At 41.0% G+C, this 24,479-nt stretch overlaps 1 protein-coding gene across 2 annotated transcripts in view; it reads right to left on the bottom strand.

The window, feature by feature from the left end:
* Positions 1-24,479, bottom strand: part of sptb (spectrin, beta, erythrocytic) — a 47,742-nt gene extending 23,263 nt beyond the window's left edge. Inside the window, exons 1-11 of one of the 2 annotated variants that reach the window (XM_068721952.1) lie at positions 24,186-24,479; positions 19,265-19,537; positions 7,423-7,574; positions 7,116-7,289; positions 4,140-4,237; positions 2,866-2,946; positions 2,593-2,708; positions 2,342-2,454; positions 2,064-2,251; positions 945-1,062; positions 342-500 (exon numbers count right to left, since the gene is read on the bottom strand). In XM_068721952.1, the coding sequence (XP_068578053.1) occupies positions 342-500; positions 945-1,062; positions 2,064-2,251; positions 2,342-2,454; positions 2,593-2,708; positions 2,866-2,946; positions 4,140-4,237; positions 7,116-7,289; positions 7,423-7,574; positions 19,265-19,412 (1,347 nt within the window). In that variant the 5' untranslated portion in view covers positions 19,413-19,537; positions 24,186-24,479. Of the gene's footprint in view, positions 1-341; positions 501-944; positions 1,063-2,063; positions 2,252-2,341; positions 2,455-2,592; positions 2,709-2,865; positions 2,947-4,139; positions 4,238-7,115; positions 7,290-7,422; positions 7,575-14,668; positions 16,451-19,264; positions 19,538-24,185 lie in introns of those variants that run through there. The other variant, XM_068721951.1, reaches the window with a different exon arrangement.

Raw genomic sequence — 24,479 nt, forward strand, 5'->3', positions numbered from 1 at the left:
CAGTTACATAGAGCTTCTAGACTCCGCAGTAATGTCAATACTTTAATAAATATTGTGATGATTTTAACTTTCATCTTTTTGTTAACAAACAGCTAAATATCTACTTTCTTCTAACTTCTGTTAACTAATATTGCTATTTGTTACTTGCAAATGACACTTTTCAGTTGGTGCCATTTTTTTTCATTGTAACCTGTCTCAGTTGTTTATCACCAATAATCAGGTTTTAACTTAATTTAACTGGGTAGCCTAATTGCGGTCAACGTTTTGTCAAGAGACACCTCAGAACAAATGTCAGCTAACAGCATCATATAATATCCATGGTATTGTGGTGGATGTTGTACCTGAGCCACTAGCCTCTGGTTCTCCTGGAGCCAGGTCTCCCTCATGGCAGCCTTCCTGTCGAATCTCCTCGCCATCTGTTCCAGCTTCTCCTGTCTGATCAGCTCGTCTCTCAGGACTCGCTCCCGCTCGTGCTCCGCCGTCTCCAGACGCTCCCAGGCCTGCACACAGATGATGAGATGATGTTTGTTGTTTTTTGCTAGTTAGTGTGTGTGAAGAGAGACTTCATATGAAAATCCAAACATTAAAACTACAGCTGAAGTGATTAGTCAAGTAATCAATTAGTTAATTTGTTTTTAATAACTGATTAATTAATTGTTTTATTCTGGGGAATGTTTTTAAAAATGGCAAAATCCCTCAGTCTCAGCTTCTCAACTGGGAGGATTTGTTGCTTTTCTTTGTTTTAAATGATAAATAAACTGAATATCTTTGGGGTTTGGACTGTTGGTTGGACAAAACAAGCTATTTGTAGACATTTCATTGGTATTATATAAATTGTGGTTGGCTATTTTTTGTTATTTTTTCACATTTTATAGACAAAATGATGAATCAAGGAAATATACTGAGGATGAATAGATAAGGAGAAAAAACATGATCCTTCTCACCCTGTTGATATCTGCGACCAGGGCTCCTTCTTTAGGCGTGTAGACCCTCTGGTTGTTGGCCCTCATTCGACTCTGGATGGTGAAAAGCAGCACCTCAAGGTTTCCCTTCTCCTGGAACCTGAAAAAAACAAACACAAGTCACACAAAATAGGTACAAATGAGGTGTACGCTTTCAGTTTTTACATATGAGGAAGAGCTCTCTCCTTGTACAATCTCTGCATGATGCCCACACTGAGGTATAAACCACATTCACCTTAATTTGAAGACCCATGTGTTTGCTGATTGTCCCTTTTATCATTTTTTTCCAAAACATATTTATCAATATATGTCTATTCTAATCTTCATTATTATAACTTTAATCAAAATAATAATAATACAAATAATAAGTAGTTTATTTGTTCTATAATTGTTTCACTTCTATCTAATATATAATTATATTAATATGTATTTATCCATTTGTCTACATCCACATCAATTGTGTTCACTTCTATGTGATTAGATGTCTGATCAGGGTCTAACATTTGTTTCCTGTTTGTTTGTTGGTCTATAGATATAATATAATCAAATACATCTGTTTAAAAACAGAAAAAAAAATTCAGAAGTCAAAATGCATTAGACGTATGGATTGTACTGAAAAGTTATACATTTTTAATATAGTATAAAATTTAAGGAAAAAAATATTGATTTTAACTGAAAAGTTTGAATTTACTAAAATGGTTTGGACTTGGCTGGAAGGAAGCCAAACGTTAATGAACAAATCACACACAACTACTAGCTATAACGGCAGCCAATAAGAGTATTGCAAACTGTTGCAAAGATAGTGATCTTTCTACTGTATCAATGTAGTTTAACGAAGATATTGTGTCCCCTACATATAAAATTTATCTTTCTAGATTTCCCAGACAACTCTAATCCACTTGCTTAGAGGGCGTGTTGTTTTTTGTGGCGGCTTGCTGTGTTTCTTTTTGTTTGTTATTGTAACTCTGATATTTCTTAATATTGTAAGGGTGAGTTGTGTTTTGTTTTTTTTCTTGGAGATTAAAAAGCACTGGACAAAGAGAACAGAACAGAAACAGAACAGAGTGCAATGTAATGGGAAGGTGTCTCGGCTCGACTCACTTGGGCGGCTTCTCTACCGTGCGGTAGGTGTTGAAGGCCTGAAGCTGCTGCTGAACTCCAGTCAGCGAGTTGGCAAGTTTCCGGTTCTTCAGCACGACAATGGTCTGCTCGATCCACGTCAGCAGGTCTGACGATAGCGTCTCATACTTATCAATCATCTTCTCTGTCTCGATGGCGTGATCCAGAACCTGAAGAAGGAGGTCAGAGACAATCTGAGAAGCAGGAACAATTTTATGTTAACAAATTCGTCACACATGTGCGTCATCTTTCCCTCTTACCTTTCCTACTCTCTTGCCCTCGACAGCGAGCTGCTTCATCTTCGAGAAGTAGTGGTAAAATGCTACGACGTACGTGATGATAGACTTCTCATCTGGATTCTCTGTGAACACATCTACAAAACAAAACGGCAGACAAGTCAGTCACAGCCAAGCCAGAGACCATATCTGGTCCTGAGGTCTTTTTTCCACCAGGCTTAAAGCTCATAAACATTTAGTTCTACATGAAGGCACAGCCTCCGGCGGTCACTCGCCTTCGGGGTCCAACAGCTTGGTCACGCCAAGCTGCTGCTCTGCTACGTTGAAGGCGCTCTGGAGGTTGTGGGTCGGGTTTGACTTCTTCAAATTACTATAGTCCACCAGATCTGGCCTGAGAGAGAAAGATGGAGCATGAGAGCAAAAGAGGAAAATGAGACAGTGAAAGAGATGAAGCAGAATGAGGAGGAGAGACACTGAGCAGACGGGTTTCATGAGTGTTTACATGGCAGAGCTGGTGAGAGTGGATTTGGCCATTCATCTCTTCTTACCGGTGTTTGTGTATGAGAGCGTTGAAGGCCATGCCGTCTTTCCAGCTGGTGGTGAAATTTCTGATGTTGACATTGGGATATCTGCAAAACAACAGGCAGGGGACATCATTGACTGAACATAGGGGACATTGCTGGGAAGAGCTCCTGCTTTAACTCAATGTCTGGGATCTGTTCTGCTTCTCAACATGTGCAACAAGCGTATTTCTGCAGCTTCAGGCTCGAGCAGACTCAGGCATTTATCGGCATTTCGTGATTTGTTCAAAAGATCACAAATTTTAGAGACATGGATTCTGAAATATGACAGATTCCAACTGGATGCTAGCAAATCACAACACTTTAAATGACGACCTCTAACCTTAAAGAATAGTTTAACATCTGATTTGCTTTCTTGCAGAGCCTTAGATGTGAAAATCAATATCACTCTCATGTCTGTGTGGTAAAGAAGAATCTACAGCCAGCAGCCGGTTAGCTCAGGTCAGCATAAAGTCTAGAAAGAGGGGGAAACAGCTAGCATGGCTCTGTCCGAGGTAAAAAAAATCAGCCCAGCAGCACAGAACTTCCGGAAAACATTTGTTTTTATACAAATTACACAAGTATTATGCTAATTAGTGAGTTTTCTAGGTGCTGGTAGGTGGATTTTGTTACCTTTGGACAGTCTGTTTGCCCTTTTTTCTAGTCTTTATGCTAAGCTAAGCTAACTGTTTCCTATCAGTAACTTCACATTGATTTTCTCATCTAACTATTTGTAAAAAAAAAAAGCCAGTAATTATATTTCCAAAAACACCAAACTATTTCTTGAAGAAAATCTTCATTTATGGCTTTATTTTTATTAAATATATTCTGTAATGTAATATGTCCAAAAAAGGAAAAACACCTAAACTGTGGTTTTGGGTGGACCTATTTGATTACATTGAAACAACACTGCTTAACCATTTTTAGAAATTAAACAGTATAATGAAATAAAAATTTTTAAAAAAGTGATTGTGACTGCTTTTTGCAAACCCATTTTCAAACATTTGAAAATGTGAATAATAAAAATAGTAGCCAATGTTATTCATAAACACTTTTTAAGATGCTCAAATATGCTTTACATAACAGATTAATCATTTAAACACTAAAACAAATACAAGCACAGAGTGGTGCAGGTAGACATACACAAAATAAAATCTTTAACTAAAAGATGTACAGGTGTGCACAGGAGTTGATTATCATACTAATTCCCAAAGGTTATTTACAACAGCTTGGGGATGCTAAAGTTCACAAATTCCACTTACCCTGCCGTTTTCATCTGACACCACAGAAGAAGAGCGTCCTTGGCTGAGCGTGTCTCCTTCTGGTCCGCCTGGCCCGTTTCCACAACAATGTCCTGGATCTGATTAAAAACAACAAGCACAGCTGGATGATGAATAATGAAACGTAACTAATGACTGTGAGGTTTGTAATCAAACAAGAACAATTCGCAGCAGAGAACAAAAACTTAACTGATAGTAACATGTCACTAATAGGATGCAGCAGCAGGGAAACATTTAGGCAAAGTGGCACAAATACCCCTTTGAAATACATGATTTATTATAGCTTACAGCCATACGAGGAGGTATTCATTTGTGTACAACAAAACTTATCAAGTGATAAATCATCACTGTTATTAGCCGACTGGATTCTCACAAATTTAAACCAAAGATCCAGTTGATAGGAGGGGTGGTAATTATTGAAGTTCTTATTTTCCCACACAGTGGGCCAGTAATTAGAGCAGTGATGTGATCTGAGAGACAGGCCCTGAGAGAAATCTAAATTTAGCCAGCTTTGATTCTCCATGCTTTATAAAGACTGAAAAGATACAGACAAGACCAAGTCAACTCCTGTCTTTTTCTTTTCTTTTTCTTTGAAAAGGCTGAATAATGCAGGAGGCCATATTGTTTGAACTAACGTGTCTAAAAATAACGGAGCTGCTGTCAAATTAAAAATAAATATATGCCCCCTGCAGGAAGATAAAAAACAGTCAAACAGACATGTTCTGATGTTCTGGATGTGCTTCTTACAGCAGATAATAATGGCTCTGGAACCTGAAGCGATCTCATTCGAGGAAAAGTAAAGTCAAAAACATCCCAAGGGTACCAGCTGAAACTGTTTCTGTGCTGCATGCATACACACCCAAATGAGACCAATCAGTTAATCGGAGACTGGTCTATCAAACACTGCAGATTGTACACTAAATGTAAATAAAAACAGGTTTTAACATACTCTGATTTAATGTGTATACGCGTATATAGTACCATAATCATAATAGCTATATTAAGAGTCATATTTGAACTGTGGTCAGGCTGCAGAGGCGACCAGCTCCTCCTGTTAGGATTGTGGTACACATGTTAAATAACATTGTGAGACCATTGTCAGACCAGAAATCTAATGGTGACGTTTATTGATGTGAGACATAACATAAATGTAAGTATATAAATATATAATATAACTAATACTAATAATACTAATATAAAATATAATACACGAGGTTTTCGGTTCGGCACACATTACATACCGAACAATTCGTTGGAATAATACTATAGCGTTTGGAAAATAAAATACATCTTAACTTGTGTGAAATAAAATGTTCTCTCGTTCTCTGCGCTCAACAAGGCAACGTAACAGGCAGCGTGCTGTGTGACACTCCCACCACGGAAGAAAAACATTGTCCTCCGGTGATGCGCGTTAGCGCTGAACTAGCTCACCAGGAACAAACCAAGAGCAGCACACACGCTACAAACTCCACCGCAGCGTAAAGCAATCTTCACGGCAAGGGGTACATTTACAGCCGCGGATATGAGACCCTATCTCTAGTGGAATACACAGCTGCTTTACGAACATGCGTAATGTTATTGAGCTCCGTGGCACTACTCCGCCACGAGCCCATTTCAGCCGGACCCTCATTCCTGTTATGTACAGGAAAACAAAAGCCCAAATAGAGAATCAAATGCCCGACAACAACAGCCGGCAGGACGTCACGGACTACACAAAGCTACCTGACAGCACATTACCTCCCCACTGAACGGGAGATGAAGAGCCATGTTCTTCAGACACGCCCCCTTGAGAGGATTTGGCCCAAGAGATGAGCGAAGTAGTGGAAGGTGGAGCTAGCTAATACAGCTATATACCTGTGACTACTGACAATGCCATGAATATAGTTAATGCTGTTGGAGCTGCTGGTTCAGGGCCACAGATAGGATGCTTTGCTATGCATGTCATTAATCCAGCTTCTCAGAGAGCAGTGCAGCAGATCTCTGGCCTCCTTTCAAAGATCAGAGAGAGTGTGAACCTTCTTTTACAGAAGCACAACTGCAGCCCATGTGTTGAAGACAAAACAGGAGTTGCTGCAGCTTCCTTTACACAAATTAATCCATCGCTGTTCAAAGTCAAAAAGAACATACTTTCATGATGTTAGTTTTATTAAAGATATTTTAAAATCAAGGAAATGTCTCTGGCATTTCTGTGTTGTATTGAACCTCACCGTGAATTTTGTGAACCGTTACACCCTTAATATGCAGTATACAAACACACATCTGTACATACCTACACAGTTATATATATATAATTCTGCAGTTCATTTCATATATTTTGCTTTTATCGTTATATTGATATACCTACAAACATCAGTATGACTCTTAACAAGTCAGTTTCTACCTCAATAAGGCTTGTAGATTTGCAATACTAGCATTTTTATACTTCTGTACATATATATTTGCACAGCTGAGTATTGTGCGTTATATAATAATTATAATCAATAATTTGTTGTATTGTATGTTTTTTTAAATAGCTCTTTATCTGTTTCTTTTACTGCAGTAACATGTTAGTTTCTCATCTGGGCATCAATAAAGTGTTATCTTTTTGTGATGAGGAGCATAACTGAAGGAATGGTGACTATATATATTGCAATATTTAACCTTTTGCCTGTGAAAGAATCATAATAGAGAGAGAGAAAGAGAGAGAGCGATCAAAATGTTTTCTGCAACATGTTGTATTGTCTGTAAATTGTAATGGTTGCAATAAAAATTTGTGATAAAAAAGTGGGCTAAGTTGACTTTTATTTTTACCCACAGCTTAAAAAAACCAATGCAATCAATGCACTGCATATTTAGCGGTTAAAAAGCACCCCGCATTACAAAAGTTTTATTTTAACATCTTCAGGCTTTGAGTGATTCAAATCAGCAAAAATAAGGAAATAAAGCTTAATGTGAGTGTTAGCCATGGTCTTAGTTTACCTGGAAGCGAAGGATGATGGTCCAGATGAGGCCGAGGATGAGGCGATGGTTTCCGTCAACGATGTCGTGGGAGCCCATGTTCTCCAGGTGGACCCTCTGCTCTTTGAGGAACTGCAGGGCCTTGTCCACATTCTCCAAACAGTGGATACGCATTCGGCCTTTAGTGGGTTTTGGCTAAAGACAGAAATGAGAAAGAAAACATAGAAAGGGAAAATTATGAAGGCAAGAGTGACCACAAGAGAGAGACAGACAGTGCAAAGAGTAAAAAAGGAGAGAAAAATATAAAAATGTATAGGGAGCGTCTTACAAGTCGTTCGCCGGACAGCACCTCCAGCAGTTTAATGAGCATGCGTCCGTCCCGCAAGTCCAGGTAGAGGTCAGAGATGCGACAGCCGACCCGGGACAAGATCGAGTTGACCCATTTAGTGAAGGTCTTCTTCTGAACTGCCTCGCGCTCATCTGAAGGGAGCAGAAAGTTAAAAAGAAAAAAAACATGAGCTCCATGAATAATGAAATAACTTCACATCTACGGAACAGCACCACTGGAGCTGGTTGGGGATTAACTGTCCTGCTCAAGGGCTCTTCAGATAGATGGTGGACCCTGGGTTGAATTTACTCGGGAAACAGAGCAATCTTACTGGTTAAATTAATCCCCAGTGCAGAATTAAGCTGTGCACTCTTGCCACTTACTGAGAAAATACAGCCTGGATATTACCAGTTATCTATATTAGCCAGTGAGTTTTGGCGGCAGCAAAAACATAAAATCAAAAATTATTCTGTGGCTCCACTCATTTATTCCAACTCACAGAATAATAGTATTTCTAACTTCACATCAGGTCTGCCTCAAAGAAATATGATTTACATAACCATGGAATGATTATGAGACAAGGGGCCCTTAAAAGGCCCCCAACCACTCAACCACAGGAGCAAGACCCCCAGGGTGACATTTAGAAGACAAGCCAGAACTCAGAGATGCTGCTGCTGGTTCAGAAACTGCACCTTAACATACGTATTTAGTTCACGCTGGAGATGATAAGAAGCTGTCTGACACAGCAGATCCACGCTGACACTTAGCATACAAAATACTACAGAACATTATAGAAAGCATGAATGGAAACCATCAAAGGAAACATGAGCTATTTACTTAAAGCAGAGCTACTCTGCTGTACTTACTTCACTGTAACTGTAGCCTCAGCATGCTGTGCTGCTGTAATACTGTATAGCGATATTAAAAGACTCTGACCAGGGTCATCCCTAGTTTTTACTGAGCTCTGGGACCTTCCAACAAAAAAATATTCACTTGGGGCTGGGCGATTTGGCCAAAATCCTATCAGTCATTTCATGTATCAATAACATTACACATCATGGAATAGCATGTTTTATTGTAGTTCAGTAATAAATAGTCTAGAAGAAATAAACACTCGGTAAAGCCTATTTCTGTATACTCCTGTATGAATTAAATACTTGATAAATGAAAAGTACTGAGTATTTTTATTAAATTATAAAGATAAATATACATAAATATTTCCAGCTATACACTGACTATGTTTACATGTATGCACACATTGTATTTAACTGAGTTTGATCAGATTTTTTGGGCAATTTGAGTCAGTATGCGCTTGTTGTTATCAATCTATAGTGTATCAAGATATATATATATATAATATAATATATATATATATAAATATAATAATATATATAATTTTATCACCATATGAGTTCATTGACAGAAGATAAATTATCACACTGAATTATTGCTCAGCCCTACTCGGCCCTAGGCCAGTAATCTAATTTATGTCCATAACTTAAACTTCAGTTAAAGTCAATTAAATGGTCAACCTCATCACAGTGCTGCCCTGCTGCCGAAGACAGCCTCACTGTTAAACGTGTGTCAAATGAGTATACGTTAAAAATGAGGCCACTTTAAAAGATGTGGTCACGTTATCCCTGCTGTGTATTTGCAAATCGCATCTCTTCTATTGGAGTATATATCAATCAATAAACTACAGTTAAAATGCAGAAAGTTTTGACCTTTAGCTCGATTATCGGAGGCGGTGGAGCCCTCATTTGTATGAGATGCTTGACGTGATTGCTAATATGACCTCAGTATTTTTGTAGACAGACCTGCTGCAAATGCGATACATGTCTTCACGAAACAGACACTCCCCGAGGAGAAGCTTTACTTGAATGATCCAAGTCTCCTCATCCTCCTTGCAGAGTAGACAGAGAAGTGGTGCTGCATAATAACATCACATGCATAAAAAGTAAACAAGGTCTCTGCATAGTTAAGCATAGGTGTACAGTATATATCCTCCACTGAAATCTCAGGAATGACAGGGCAGAGAGAAGCGCAAAGTACAAGCGTCAGACCTTTTTTGGGAGGATGAGCGCTGCCCACATGGTGACACATCTTGCCGGGCTCACACTTAAAAATTATATCTCGGTGCTCGGCAGATTTGCCTCCTACTCAGCAGCAAAAATAAAACCAATTTTGACGGGACCATATGTCAGCATGACCCAATGTACTATACACTGTTTATTTTGTTTGTGGACACACTTCATGTGAATGGGAACAGGGGTGGTGTGAGTGGGTGTGTGCTTGTGACTGGGGGATGTATCTGCATTAAGTAAGCATATAAAAAGCCCTGCATGATTAAAACCTTCTATTATTAAAAGTTAAGCACAGAATATAAAGCAGCATGACATTTTATAATGAAATCAACTTGTCAGTGCATCTCTGTGAACAAACGTTTTTGCAGCACTGTTTCTAAGCCTTAAATGTATTATTGGCATTTCTCAACTGCAATTTATTGTTACCCATCGGCCTCCATGTGCACCAACAGCGATATATCTGCAATAAGCTTATAACAGCCCAGTTGATTATTGATCTAGGCCTAGAAATGAGATCCAGAGACGACAACATCATATGCACATAATATGATCTTTTAAAATATTTCTGTAGGGCTTCACTCAGATGCAACAGATGTAATGTATACAGGGCATCTAAAGCTAGTTTGCAGTTATATTTGAAATTAGCTAGGAAACATTTGGACATCAGAGTTTTGAACACACCTGTGTGTCACACGCCTCATAGACTTAGCGACTAATAATTGGCTTGGTTATTTTTTATTTTTTGGACTCTGTATATTAAAGCTGAAACAATTAGTTGATTAATTCATTGACAGAAAATTAGTCAGCAAAAATCTTAATAATATATTGTTTATTTTAAGTAATTTCTTATATAAAAATTCACAAATATTTTTGTTATTTTCATTGATCATAACGAACAAGACTTTGATATTACCTTTGGCTCTAGCAACTTGGGCTTTTTTAACAACTTGCTGACATTTAGGGCCAAATAATTGATCTAATAATGTCAATAATCATTTGATGAGGCCGAGTAGTTTTTCATTGAAGCTCTCAGTAGAGTGTTCTAGAATAATCTGGAGCAAGGAGGACAGAAGGACGGAGCTGACTACAGGATCGCACCCACGGCTCCAGCTCCAGCCCCTCACACTCACTGTACACACAGACTCACTGCTCCTTAACGTTTACCAGGTCAACTGCTGGTGATGAGACATTTTACCCTCAGTCGTCCCATCTTGCCACACGTGACTTCCCCTTGGTCTGCCTGCTACAGTTTGCCCTCTTTATTCCTCAACCCAAATATGACTTCAAACTACGGAGTGCAAAGGATTGCATCCTTAATGATTTGTGTAATAAATGATTCAGGCCCCGAGGCTGTGCAGAACAAGCAAGGAACAGGCTAAAGAGGAGGAACAGAAGAGGAAGAGGGAGAAGGAGTTAAAAATATGGGATTAAAGGTTAAGAAGGAGACAATAAAGCAGAGTAAAGAAGGAGGAGAGACTGGGGCAAAGGTGAAAAAGAATAAGTAGAGAAAAAGAGGCCAGGCAATTGAGGGCAAGATGGATCAGCAAGAAAGTAATGGAGTGAGAGTGATGCAGGCTTTCAGGTTTAATCTGCAGAGACCCAACTAGGAAAATAGAACAAGATATATTACCTACAGTATCTAAAAATTACACGGTAAGCACCAAAAAAGCTCCAGCTCCATTCTTAGCCTCATCAAAGAGAAGAAACCAGGGGTTATTGTATGTAAAACACATGGTGCAGCAGAGTACAGTAAATAAATCATGCTTTTTCTGCTCCCCTCAGCAGAACAACAGCACGCACCGCTCCGCTACGTCGTCACGGATCACCACGCCATGAAAAAGTAATGGCAATTAAAAACATGCAAATAACTCAAAGCTCCAACTGGAGTGTCAGTGTTGATTTAGCACAAAGTGTCACATCATAATCCTTCAGCAAGGACAAAAAAATCAACAAGACACAGCTCTGTGTGCATGATGCTTTCTGAACCATTTAGGGTACTGCCTCAAGAGGATTTTACAGTGCAGACAGTGGAGGACAATTAAAGTGCATCCCCGAAACGTGCACATGGTTCTCCCGTATCGTCTCACATCACAATACCTTGAGAGGAGCCAGAGTGCACATTGATGCTCCTGGCCTTTTAGGAGACAACAGAGGGGGAGGAGGGGAAGGAGGATTGCTGCTCGCATGCATCCCGCCAAGCCGTCTCCAGATGAGTAGTTCAACAAGCTCAATGTGACAACAGCTCTGTGTGTTCACTCGCTGCTGAACAAAGCCTTCAGCGTTAAGTCTGAAGACGAAGTTCTGTTTAACCTCAACGTTCCAGTTGCAGTATTGTAGAACTGGGCAGAAAATCTAAATAATATCCAAACTATGAATCATGCAAAATTCAATATCGCACAGGATTTTATAATATATGTTACGTTCCAATTACGAGATAACATTTCTAAGCTTATTTGAGTGTTCAAGCCCAATAACACACACATTGACTTACTCTAAGTATTAAGTCTTTAATTAAAATTAAATGTAAATGAAAGCTACAATGTTGTATGTTTTTCACTTCAGTCATGGCAGCGCTGAAACGGAGGCCTGGCTTTTTTACACATTGCACATTTAGGTGAAGTTCATAAATATGAAAGGAGCAGGAATATTTCATATGAAGGTCTACCACAACTTTACTGTATGTTTAATGTTTGGTTGTACTTTGTGGTGCTGCAACATAAACTACCATTGTCATACAGCCTTTTCACATGAATTAAATATTTTTGAGCAAGTGCAGCAGTCATACACAGTTTCCAACCTTCCTGACACTGTTTTGCGGCTTTCCTTTTCCAACTTCTTCTCTTTGCATATCAATGCCAGCTTTACTAAACATTCCTCTGTTTCACATGCTTTTACTGTGTAATCCCTCATCCACTCTTTGACTCCAGTAAAAAGCCCAATGACTTATTCATGCTGATGGATTTTCCCTGTATGCTGCCTGATCCCTCTTTTCCCACAGTCAGCTCATACTGGATGTGGCCCTGTAGGTCCAGCAGCACCCTGTTACATGCTACCTGAGTTATGGCACTGCCAGATCTACCTGTCTTTCTGTCATGACACAATGTCTTTATTAATAAGCCTGTCCTAAAGTTTAGATGAAGCATCTCCTCTGTCGGCTTTGTTCACACGCTTCCTCAAGATGAATTGCCTGAGCTTTTGCGAAATGGACTCACATTCTGCAGCAGCTAAACATCAGATTAATGCACATTAGAGGCCGTCAAGGTTGCTTGATGTTGTAAAGAGCAAAACATACCAGTATTTTGACTTGTAAGGATTAAAGTTGAGCTCCATGAAAGCCTGTTTACAGGTGTTGGAGAGTACTTTTGCAAATGTGAAAAAAAAGTTGTAAAATGCCTTTTGTACTGTATCTTCAGAGGGAGCTGCATGAAATTTGAAAAACTGCCTTAAGTGATGTCACTTGAGTCAGTTGGGGCTGAAGACTACAAGTTTGAAAATGAAAAAAGAAACTGTTGGTGTGTAGTTAGAAAGTGAGTTTAGCTGGCCACTTAAACCTGCTCCTCATCTCTGCTTGAGAATAGAAGCATCAAGGCTACATTAGCCGCTACTAGCATAACACACCCAACCCTCCAACCTAACTCTTAATAGTAGAGTTAAATTATGGGTAATGAAGAAAGAGGACAAATGCGTGGATTAAAAAAAAGACGATATCTCTGCTTCTGTGGTATTGATTTTGATAAATGTCCATCATGACTTCAACAATCTTAAAGGGGTGCAATGTTAAAGTACTCTTTTATAAAAAGATGCAAAAGGAGCGTATGAGCTGCAAAACTTGACAACTGCTGAAAGAACATACGTTCACAATATTTGAGGGTAAAACTCATGGAGAGATTGCATTTTTAAACAGTAAACAGAGGAAGATCAAGCACCTAAAAAGGTGTCCAGGAGGAAAGGTCAACATGTGACAAAAAACAACTAGACAGGATGGAAAAAACACTTTTTCTGCAAGCAGGGCAGCAGAAATACTCAACACAAGTGAGTTTGTCAAATTCCAAGAAAGACATGAGAATATGGATGAATGGTTGAAATCAATAAACGCAAAGCAGTCTGTTTTCCTCGTCTTCCTCTATTTATTAGTCGTGTTTTTCTGCTATTGTTGTTCTGTCCAACTTCATTCTGCTGCAGTGTTGACCAGATCTCCCAAATAACGGGTAAAGAAAAAGTAAATAAAATTCCATGACATGCAATTGGTGGATCGATACACTTGGCTCTGAACAACCACTCTAATTTGGGAGAGCTTCAGAAGTTTACCGCTTCATGTATCAGTTGACTCTGCAGTCTTCAGAATCAGTCTATACTTGAAATCTAGCAGAGGCAGAAAAAAAAGCATGTTTCCCTCTCTGTTCCTCCATCGTCTCCTCCATTTTCTTCCTCTCACTAATGCACTCCTGTCACCGGGGAGTTGGACAGCATAGTGACTAGCTAACAAAAATCCACAGTGACGGCAAACCTCTCACTTAAAACCTTAATAACATACTCAGAAAGAAGTTAAACCGCCAGAGAAATTGATTCTTTTTTTAACACCGCCAACGCAATCATTCAGGTAAAAAAGGAGGCTAGGATGAAAACACACTTGTGCTTTGTTCTTTGAAACAGTTTGTGAAGAGTAAGGGCCATATGGAGTATAGGTGACAAGCTAAAATGATGAATATGTAAGTTATTTTAAGAAAAAGGAGCACCTAAGAGTGCATAACACTACCTTTGGAAGGGAAAACATCACAACCTTTTTAGGAGTTTGCCTATGAATTATTCAAAGCCAAGTCAGTGAACAATTGGGGCAGAGCTACGGCTCCCTGGAAATAAATAAATTACTACCCTATACATTCAATAAAAGGGACACCGCTTTGTAAGCTCAGATTCTATTTGCTGCTACCTTTTTCCAGTTCTCACAGCAGGATTGGAAACTAACACTTGCTCACAGCTCGAGCTCCCTGCGATCCCGACCCGGTCTAAACACAAACACAAGTTGGGGAAGGGAGGGGCATGATTGGAAAAGTGTTATCTCTCTCTGTCTCATCAGAGAGGCAGCGGAGGGTGGACAAACTCTCTCCGAAACACATCACAGATGCACAAACACACGCAGCTCTTCCATCAGGACCCTGTACCTTGCAACTGCCTGAAGCGTCCATCCAGGATGGAGTTGAAACAGATGTTGGAGGTGCTGTAACTCAGCCAGCGCGCCCGCTTCATACTTTTAGCTGAGGAGGAGGAGGAGGAAGAGAGGAGGGCGGGGGGAGGTTGAGGGTGAGAGGGCCGCTGGCGTCTGGGGGTGCAGGAGGAGGACGAGGAGGAGGACGAAGAGAAGGGGGAGAGTCCCGCGGGCGCCACGGCGACCGGGATGTGCAGGAGAGTGCCGTTCCTCTCTGGGTGGTGTTCAGGCTCCTGCTGCTTCCTGCTGCTGCTGCTTCCCCTCGCTGCCTTCTTGCTTTCGGTTCTCTGGGTCCGGTGGACCGGCGGGGTGCTCCTGCTCCGGCTGATGCTGATGCCGACCCGAACGGGGGCCTCTTTCTCTGCCGGGGCATAGGGTCGACTGGCAGCCTCCTTGGTCCCTCCGCTGCTGCCCCGGATGGATGTGGTCTCCCTGCTGCTGGCCTTCAGGCTGATCTTGACCTCTCGGAGCCGGGGTTGGCTTATAGGGGCAGCGCGCAGCAGGCACGGGCTGCTCATCTTGACCCCCCAAACAACAACAAGACAGCCTGGAGCCAGCAGAGGAGCTTGGCACTCCGCGTCTCTCCTCTTCTCTGTCTCTTGGCTCTCTGTCCTCCTTTCCAGATCTCTCTTGTGTTCACTCCTGCTCCCTCCCTCCCTCCTTCTCTCTTTCTCACTCTCTCCTCACTGCTGCCGTGATGATGCTATGCCTCCACTCTCTGGCAGCCTTTGGTTCACTTCAGAGTGGTTTCTTTAGCCCCATCCATGCATACAATATGTTCCAATATGTCCACGTGCTCACAAGACTCCCTCCCTCTACACAGCACTCCCACTCAGTCGTGACATCACTGAATGTGAAGTGTAATTCCTGTGCTAATAATCCAACATGAAACTGTCTATCTCAAAGGAACATGTCTTTATTAGGTTTATGTAAGGAGGAGTGCAAATGGATGGCTACTCAATATGTTATGTATGTGCTTTGATGGCAAGCTGGGTACATATTTCTAAGTTCACAAGCTGTAAATCAGCAGCGGGCGTCATTCAGAGCCTCTCTCATCTCCTGCCTCTCTCTTGACTTTCCTCCCTCTTTTACCACTCTCTCTCTCGCTGTCTCTCTCTCTCTCTTTCGCTCTAACAGGAAACACTGATTGCATTACAGAAACATCAGTGCAGCAGCACTCTAACACAATATCACCAACACCCACACAGAAGCCTTCATCACTTAAAGAGACAGCAAGAGAAGTGGTGAGAGCACTGCCCAATAAACGGTGTGGACACGACTAAATATTTTATGCCACCCAGATGTTGGGCTAGATATCAAACCTCAATACTTTGTATTGTGTCTTTATAGACAGATATGTGTGTGTAGCATCAAGTACTGAAAGCTGGCATCAAATGTTCAAATCAGACAGTTATTGAACTTGTAACCTTTCATTATATCAAACCCCATTTTTTATACTCTTTATGGCCAGCACTTTTTCAGGAAGAGACATTTAATGCACTTGCAGTCTGAAACTGCTTCTCAATTTCAGTCAGACACACTTATACATCAAGGTATTGACCATTTAGAGCAAATCTCTCTGCCCCCCTGAACAAATGAATACAAGAAAAAATAGAAGGTGCACTCAATAGAGTGCAGATCTCTGCCAGGTGTGTCTGCAACGGCCACTGCTGTAATGTTTGATTGAATGAATACAACACACAATTGGTTAACCCCCCCCGTCTAGACTACAAGTATATCCGTGAGTTTGATGCCAGACCCGTAGAGATTACCCCCGCAGCCCCCCCCCCCCCAAAAAAAAAGTTTTTTTTTTTTTTTTCAATTTGAATTACATGGGATGCACACTATGGTCTTATTGTCTTGTCAGTGTTTCCAGAGTTGATATAAAAATAAAGAATATATTTATTTAATTGTGCTTTCTTTGTTAGCTAGGTTAGTGACGTGACGACATAGGTCAGAAGGACATAGGTCAGAAGGTCACAAACCGACGCGCCCGCGGCAAATAGGTAGCTAACGTTAGCAATGATTCACTCAGTAACGTTAGCACTGATTTTTCCTGAAATTCAAATTCAAAAGCAGTGCCCAAAAGTGGCATTCAAAACAGAAAATTGCTGAATTGAATGCCAAACTTCCAAAAATAACAAGTATTTTTCGACCGGCCGGTGAAGGATGCACTAATCTGCCAGAAGAGACAGGTATTGTACTGTTTGCTATAGCTAACATTACCACGTAGCTAACGTTATACTTTGACAGCCAGGTTGCCTATATGGGGGGGGGCCTCTCAGGGTTATTCTGTGGGGGGACCTCACGTGTTTCTGTTACGGTACTGGTTGATGCCCAATAAAAAGGTACAGAATAAGTGTGTCTCCAGCCACAGAGCAGCATCTGAGCGCCGGCGATGCAGTCAGCAGTGTGTGTAGTTCTTTTAGCTGTCAGCTGATAGCCAAACACATGTTTTCCCCCCATCGTGTCCCACTTGCGGCCCCTTCCGGCTGGTTAACAGTAGCAAGTGAGGAGTAAGCAGACAGCAGTCAATCAATGGCAGTATCAAACAGGCAATAAAAGGTGTTTTTGAGAAAGTGTGAGTCACTGCAACCCAGAAAGGGCCTTGAACAAGCAGCCATGAATGAGCACCAAAAATATTAGGCAGTTTGGTGCAGCAGTACGCGAGATTAGCCTTGATCACACACCCACTCACTAACACGACTGATCTCATTGTCAACATCAAAGTCAACAATACTCAAAGCACATCAGGAGAAAGTCAGGGTGGTGGAGTGACCTGCAGACGTACACCTGTGAGGTGATTGGATGGTGCTAGTCAGCTGGTAGCCAAGCAACTGATGTATGAGCCAATGATTATGAGGCATGAATGAAGCAGCTGACACAATTCAGCAAAATCAAAGCCTGACGCAATGCTCCACATAAAATGTTTCATTATTACAGAAGAGGTACCAAAACCACAAGGGACTCACAGGAAACAGTGCACGATGTGGAGGACTAAGTGCATGTGCAGATTTCATGTATGTGGAAGACAACATATGATCATAAGTTTAGTATTACGGTTTGTTTGAGGATGCTGTCATCCAAAGTTTCTTCCTCTCTTGCATTTCTGACAGAGTTGTCACTTTAAGTATTTTTGCTAACCACAGTGGTCAATACAATCTCTGGGACCAGTGCTATGAACAGCTGGGCACTGAAGTTGTTTAGCAAACGTTACTCAAACAAAAGTAAATATTGTTGTTTTTGGAGGGGAATATTTGCTGCCGATTAATACACATTTGGTGCTCTGGTGATTATTTACAGCAGCACAGTTGGCACACAGGAGAAGTTTGCCTTCAGGGCTTTCTGCCAGAAAGGGTTTATTTTGACCCAAACAATGATCTTTTCCTAAAACTTACCAAGATGGTTTGTTGCCTAGACCTAAGGAGATTTCTGGCAGAAAGCCCTGAAGGCAAACCTCTCCCATGCTCACAGGATTGTGTGTTTGAGGTCAACTCAAAATAACCTACACATGTTCATGGTAATGAAGGAACATGTCACTCAGTGTGGCTCACTGATGTGTTTTTTTAGGACAACAATGGAGCTCTATGGCACTCTATCACAGGCAATACTCACTGGAGGTTTCAAGTCATTGTTGGTTTTGGTCTTTTCATTTGTTTTGGTAACAATGAGAAAATATACTGAAAACGGCTACAGTAGGTGTCTCCGGGACCACATTTTGATGTGATGATCACACACACACACACACACACACACAGACTCATGAGGGTAAAAACAGTACCAGAGTCACGGCTGGTAAAAGGGGTTTGTAGAAATACAAGTTTATATCTTACGAATTAAGCTATGAAAAAAAAAGTATGAAAAGATTTCAGTGCCGTCTCCACAGAGCCAAATTCATGTTTTCCCACTTTGTGGCTGACCTCTCTTGTGACTACGGGTTTACAAAAATATTCACACTGGGGCCCACAACTCCCTGTTTCTGCTACGCTTCCATCCACCGCAGAAACACTGCTATTTTAAAACCCCAAGCAGTCGCTCCACAGGTGGAGTAACGGCTCACCAGCTCAGCCTGAAATGCCAGAGATGTGTGCTATGGGAGGCAGACGGGCGGGGCAGCTGTCCAGATCGGTCAGATGTTGGACATTCTGGGAATGTGCAAGCGATCCCAGTTACTTGCGGAGGGTGCGGAGCGGTTGTCAGGCCTCAGCTGCTGGGGGTGTGTGACACCACGAGTAACATGTACACAAAAACACACACACACACACACACACACACACACACACACACAACAACACCTGCAGAGCTCTAGTTTAGAACTTTGGACTAAAATCATGGGTCAACTGAAGAGTGATTTTGTGATTTTTTTGAAAGAATCTTAGTGAAGATCAGTGACACATTCAAGCCCATTCAAACCTGCCAAAGTTAAACAGACCCCCATTATAGCTCAACCTTTCTGCCCTTCCCATGTTCTTAAAAAGACGCTGTCATCTCAAAAATGTGTCCCACAAATGCCTCAGGGAGGGCACAGCCTGTTTACTATGCATGCACTCACCTGCGAGGGCCTTGATGCGCGAGCGTTCAAACAGCCTGGCGGAGCTGTTGTCATTGTTTAGATCCTCGTCGGTGAGGTCGAAGCGGGTGTTGATGCGGCTGTACTGCTGCGTGATCTCCGCATTGTCAAAGTCTGTGGTGGAAGTCATGGCGGTAGCCAGCGTGGCAAGCGGGTGAGGGGACAGCAGGCGGCGTCCCTCGGGTGGTCTGAGTGTGGTGGGAAATGAGTGGAGGGGACGAAATGACAGGATGGACCTCGACTACTGGAGGCAGTCTGAAACAGAGAGGACAGACAGACAGGTGTTGTTATGATGAATAACTGGGGTTCAAATGAGACTACTTAAACAATATTTACACATTCAGAGATGTTTGTCAGTGGAGTCAATTTACTTTTAAGAATTTCTAACAAAGTAAGAAAGGTTAAGACCATATCAGACACAAATTCATATTTCAAGCAGGATACTGTATGGTACAGCTGCAACGATCAGTGTAACATTTCAGTTGATTAATTTCAGGTTCCAGCTAAGAAATTGACTTTGCTTCGTTTTGAAGTGTCGAAACAAATCTTGGCCTCAAAAACATCGTCTACAACATTCACTGTTTTCTTATGTTTTAAAGACCAATACTAAGACAAATACAAATAAAAAACAACTATTTAAAGCCCCACTGATGCTGAAAATGATGCTGACTTGTGAATCCAACTCTCTCTGTAAGGACCACCATCTCGCTGCCATTTGGTTTGTAATTTAGAGTTAAGTTTCAATTTATCAACCCCACTGGGGAGGAGCTGTATCTATACGTGGCAATGAGAATGTAATTTTGGCAATTTGAAGAAATCTTTGTGATCTCAGATGTGGTGCAGGTATATTTTTACACGCCTATTATAACTTTTCAAATTGGCCCCACAAGCTCCTCACAATCTCCATTTTGTGTGCGTGTCCCTTTGCTCAACCGCCACCCGGCCGTGTGTCTGTGTGTTCTTTGTGTGGAATGGCGGGTTGACGGGTAGCAGCTCAGATAGCTGTCTATCTGGGTGCAGCATAGCTCTCTTATCATGCCACACAGGGGGGGGGGGCAACCCCTCTGGACTGCACAACATGACGAAACCACCGTCTTTTGAATGATGCAGCTCACGTAGTTTGAACTGCGAGTGTGTGTGTGTGTGTGTGTGTGTGTGTGTGTGTGTGTGAGTGAGTTTGTGCGTTTCCATTAGTGGTTATTTGTGAAAAGCGCGTGAGGTGAAATGAGGCGGGAAATACAACTTGCATTGATACTGTACTACAGTCGCTAAACACCACATATTTTTGGTATATTTTTTGTCATCAGAAATTTAAGTGAGGACATTAAAACTACAAATAGAGATAATGTAAACAATCTGCAACACATTTCTGAGTTTACAGTGGTGCAAAGTAACTAGAATATTTGCCTCTGAATTAAAGTGGAGTACAAAGTAGCAGAACCTGTGAATACTCCAGTAAAGTACAGGTGCCTAAAATTGTGCTTAAGTGCAGTGCTTGAGTAAATATACTTTCCATCACTGCTGATTGACTTCACTACTGATCTGCATTCAGAGAAGAGGCCCTCAGTGAAGCACAATGAGGGCACCCTACAGGTCTCCCTCCTCCTGCTCAGTATCAGTCCTCTGCAGAGGGCTCTTATCGAATGCTCCACCCACCACTGGGGATCCCCTTATCACCTCACACACAACCTGAACAGGACCACTGCACAACACACTCAAACTGCACAAACCCTCTTTACACGCCGTACAAAACCTCGTATCCACAAGCCGTCAGCTGTTCAAAAGAACCTATAAGACTCTAATCGTGACGAAGCCAAACACAAACCGCAGCAAATTAGGTGTGTGAGCTGGGACTTGTACTCTGTGAGACGGCACTAGGCTCCATTTAGAGCTGTATTAAAGGCAAGCTGGCCTCCTACTTATAGACAGTCCTGTGATGGGAAGTTCACCGCCTGCCACAGCAAGAGTGTGTCTGTCAATAGTGAGGTGTCCTCTTGTGGTGTCCTTGAGCAAGAGACAGAACTCTTACATACCTCACTCACAGTAGGTCACCCTGTCAGCTATAAGCCTCTGTAACGCAGAATAAACATCTAAAAATAAAATGAAATCACCATAATTAAAGTGCTGAGGAAGTGTTACATATGCAAATGCATAGAACGCAAATCTCTAAGAAACAGCAGTGATTACTGAAAACTAGTTTCCATCACAGCTGCAACTAACAACTATTTTCCTTATCGACTAACCTTTCAATCAGGTTTAATGCAAAGCTGTAAGGATTAATGGATTAACAGATTAGTTCAGCTTGATCAACAGAAAAACAAATAAATAAAATATGATATGATGATTACAATGTCATACAGTAGAAAAAAAGCAGGAAATCCTCACATTTAAGAGGCTCAAAACAGTGAATGTGCCACTTTTTGTCTTGATAAATTACTTAAACGATTATAATTATCAACATTTGACAATTAACATTCTGACAATCAACCAGCACATCAATAACTAATCCCTTCAGCCCTAGTTTCTACATGTCAGAATTCCATAAAGAGAAGATCATTAACACATAAATGATGTAATCCTATTATAAGCAATGTTATCATTGTTAACATTATGAGGTATTTGACATGAGGCTGATACAAATAACAAACTTTAAAGTTTTTATTGGCCTGTAAGACAAATCATGTAATACGTTGGCACCCTCTTGTATTGCTTTCCATCACCTCTAAGGCCTCACACGGTCCAGTATTTCATCATTTTTGTGGCTCCACATTGTAAGATGATGACTCAAAGGCTCTGGATGATTTTTCAGAAGTTGTTTAAATGCCAAAAGGAGGATGATTAAAATGTTGGCTTGAATTTCTCCAGATATTCAAGTGCTGCTTGACCTCATAAAAAAAAATATATATATATGTATATATATATTTTAATCAAAAGTCATGTGTTTTGATATCTGCGGATGCAGCTCTGCACATAACGTTTTTTGGGGAAATGGTTAAAAGGTGTGAATGAGATTTTTACCCGAGTTAGAATAAACAAATCTATTTTTGAGGTGTGAGGAAAAAAAACCCTATTCTTTCATGATAACCTTTCCACTGCTTGTGATTTTAATTGACTGCACCTGTTTTCCTCTTTTGTTGTTACTGCCAAATTACACTGTAAACAAATATATACAACGCAAACATCGAATCAGCACCTGAGATGAATAATAAGTCTGGAAACGTTGCTCCCAGCTGTAAGTACTCTGTGTTTATGCATGCACTCTGAGGAGCACAGCACATTAAGCTGTGAGCACATTATTCTGAGCAGCACAGATTCAGATGGAGAGGATGAAATAAGAGACGGGTGTGGTCGAGATGAATGACCTACTGTGTGTGTGTGTGTGTGTGTGTGTGTGTGTGTGTGTGTGTGTGTGTGTGTGCGTGTGTGTGTGTGTGTGTGTGTGTGAGTGTGTGAAACTGTAGCAGCAACTGGACTGAGGAAAGGGAGGCATGGGAGGCCTGTGGTCCGGCAGAGAGTAAATCTGAGGCATAAATACAAAGTGGACAGAGATCAATATGGAAGGAGAGGAGGAAGGGGGGTTGGGTACTGGCCTGATTGACTATCAAAGTCTGCAGCTCAAAAAAAATCTCCTCAAACTGCCAATAGCATCGAACTAACCACTACTCATGTACTTTAACAAGATATAAGAAAGACAACGGGGGAGTTGAGCATAAAAACACTCTGTTAAGCATAATCCATACTTCTATATTGATTAGGAACACAGGCTGTGAGGAAAAAAAGTTCCTTTGTCATGGTCAATAATGTTTTGACTGCAACAATGCTGAGTTTGGTTATAATAAATCGATTGTTTCTGGAGTGTGTTTACAAGTCCCAGCTCGTCCAGACATGGAGTCACACTCACAAACTTGTCCTTTTAAGGGGAACGAGGGGAGCGTCTCTTTTACTCATGGGAACATTTTATTATTCCAGAAGCCACCATACTTTATCTGATCAAGGATGGAATAAGCACGTTATGAAATTGTGGAAAGTACCTGGGCTAAGATTCACATCAGTGGTGAAATATAACTAAGTACACCTCAAGTCCTGTAGCTAAGTACACATTTGAGGTACTTTTACTTGAGTTTTACGATTGTATGCACAACATTTGAGAGGGAGAAATAGCCATGTGTAGTTTAAACTCTGCTACATAAATGTATCAGTAATAATAATAGTAGTAGTAAATAGTATTAATAATAATAAACAATATGACAGTAGTGTAACATTTTTTCTGAGTTAGCACTCTCATGTTGATACTTTAAAGTACATTTTGATAACTGTGTACTTTTACTGAGGTGAGACTTTTTTTTATATATATCTATATATATATATATATATATATATATATATATATATATATATATATATATATATATATATAATGGAGTATTTTTATACTGCAGCACTGACATTTTTACTTGAGTAAAGTATCTAAATACCTTCTCCATCACTCTTTAGGATCAAAGAAAACTTTTGGAGGGCGCACTTTTGCACGCGCAAACATGCGCAGTGACGTCATTGTGCGCATTTCCAACGAGTCACTGCTGGTTTACACTGAAAGATAACAAACTGATAACTCGAAATGTTAGTTTAACTAAAATTGGGGCGTTTTAATAGCAGAGTGCATTCATTTAAAAAATAATTAGTGTGAAAGCTTTTTGAAAACGACGTCATTGTTGAACGTGGCAGCCCCGTCCAACAGGTGGACCGGAGGAAACTTTTAACTCCACTTCAAACAACGGCAAACAATCGCAGCTTAAATGGAATGAGCGCCATTCGGTGACCGCTGACAGAAACTATTTGGCTAAAGATCAATAATTTCATTTAACAATTGTCGCAACTAGCTCTGCTTTCAATTTACACTTACTTGCTTCTGGATGATATCCTGTCGGAAAGTGTTTATCTTTGAGTCTTCTCCCTGCCAACAAACCAATTACAATCCCATTGAAGCAGCGGGGGTCCTGGTCAGAGCGGACGGAGGTCTCCACACAGCGCGAGGAGGGCACGGTCCTGCACGGGGGGACGAGGGAAAGGGGCTGTAGGCGCCGCGCGCTCCACGGTCATTCCCGAAAGCCAGCGACTGACCCACCCTGCCGGGTTAAAAATAAAGTGGGCGCGCATACATGATCTGTGCGCGCAGGGGACGGACATTCCTGACAAG

The sequence above is a fragment of the Cebidichthys violaceus genome, unplaced genomic scaffold, assembly GCF_023349555.1.
Source record: "Cebidichthys violaceus isolate CVI_PGR_0920_01 unplaced genomic scaffold, fCebVio1.0.p SCAF_28, whole genome shotgun sequence".
Lineage (NCBI taxonomy): Eukaryota > Metazoa > Chordata > Actinopteri > Perciformes > Stichaeidae > Cebidichthys > Cebidichthys violaceus.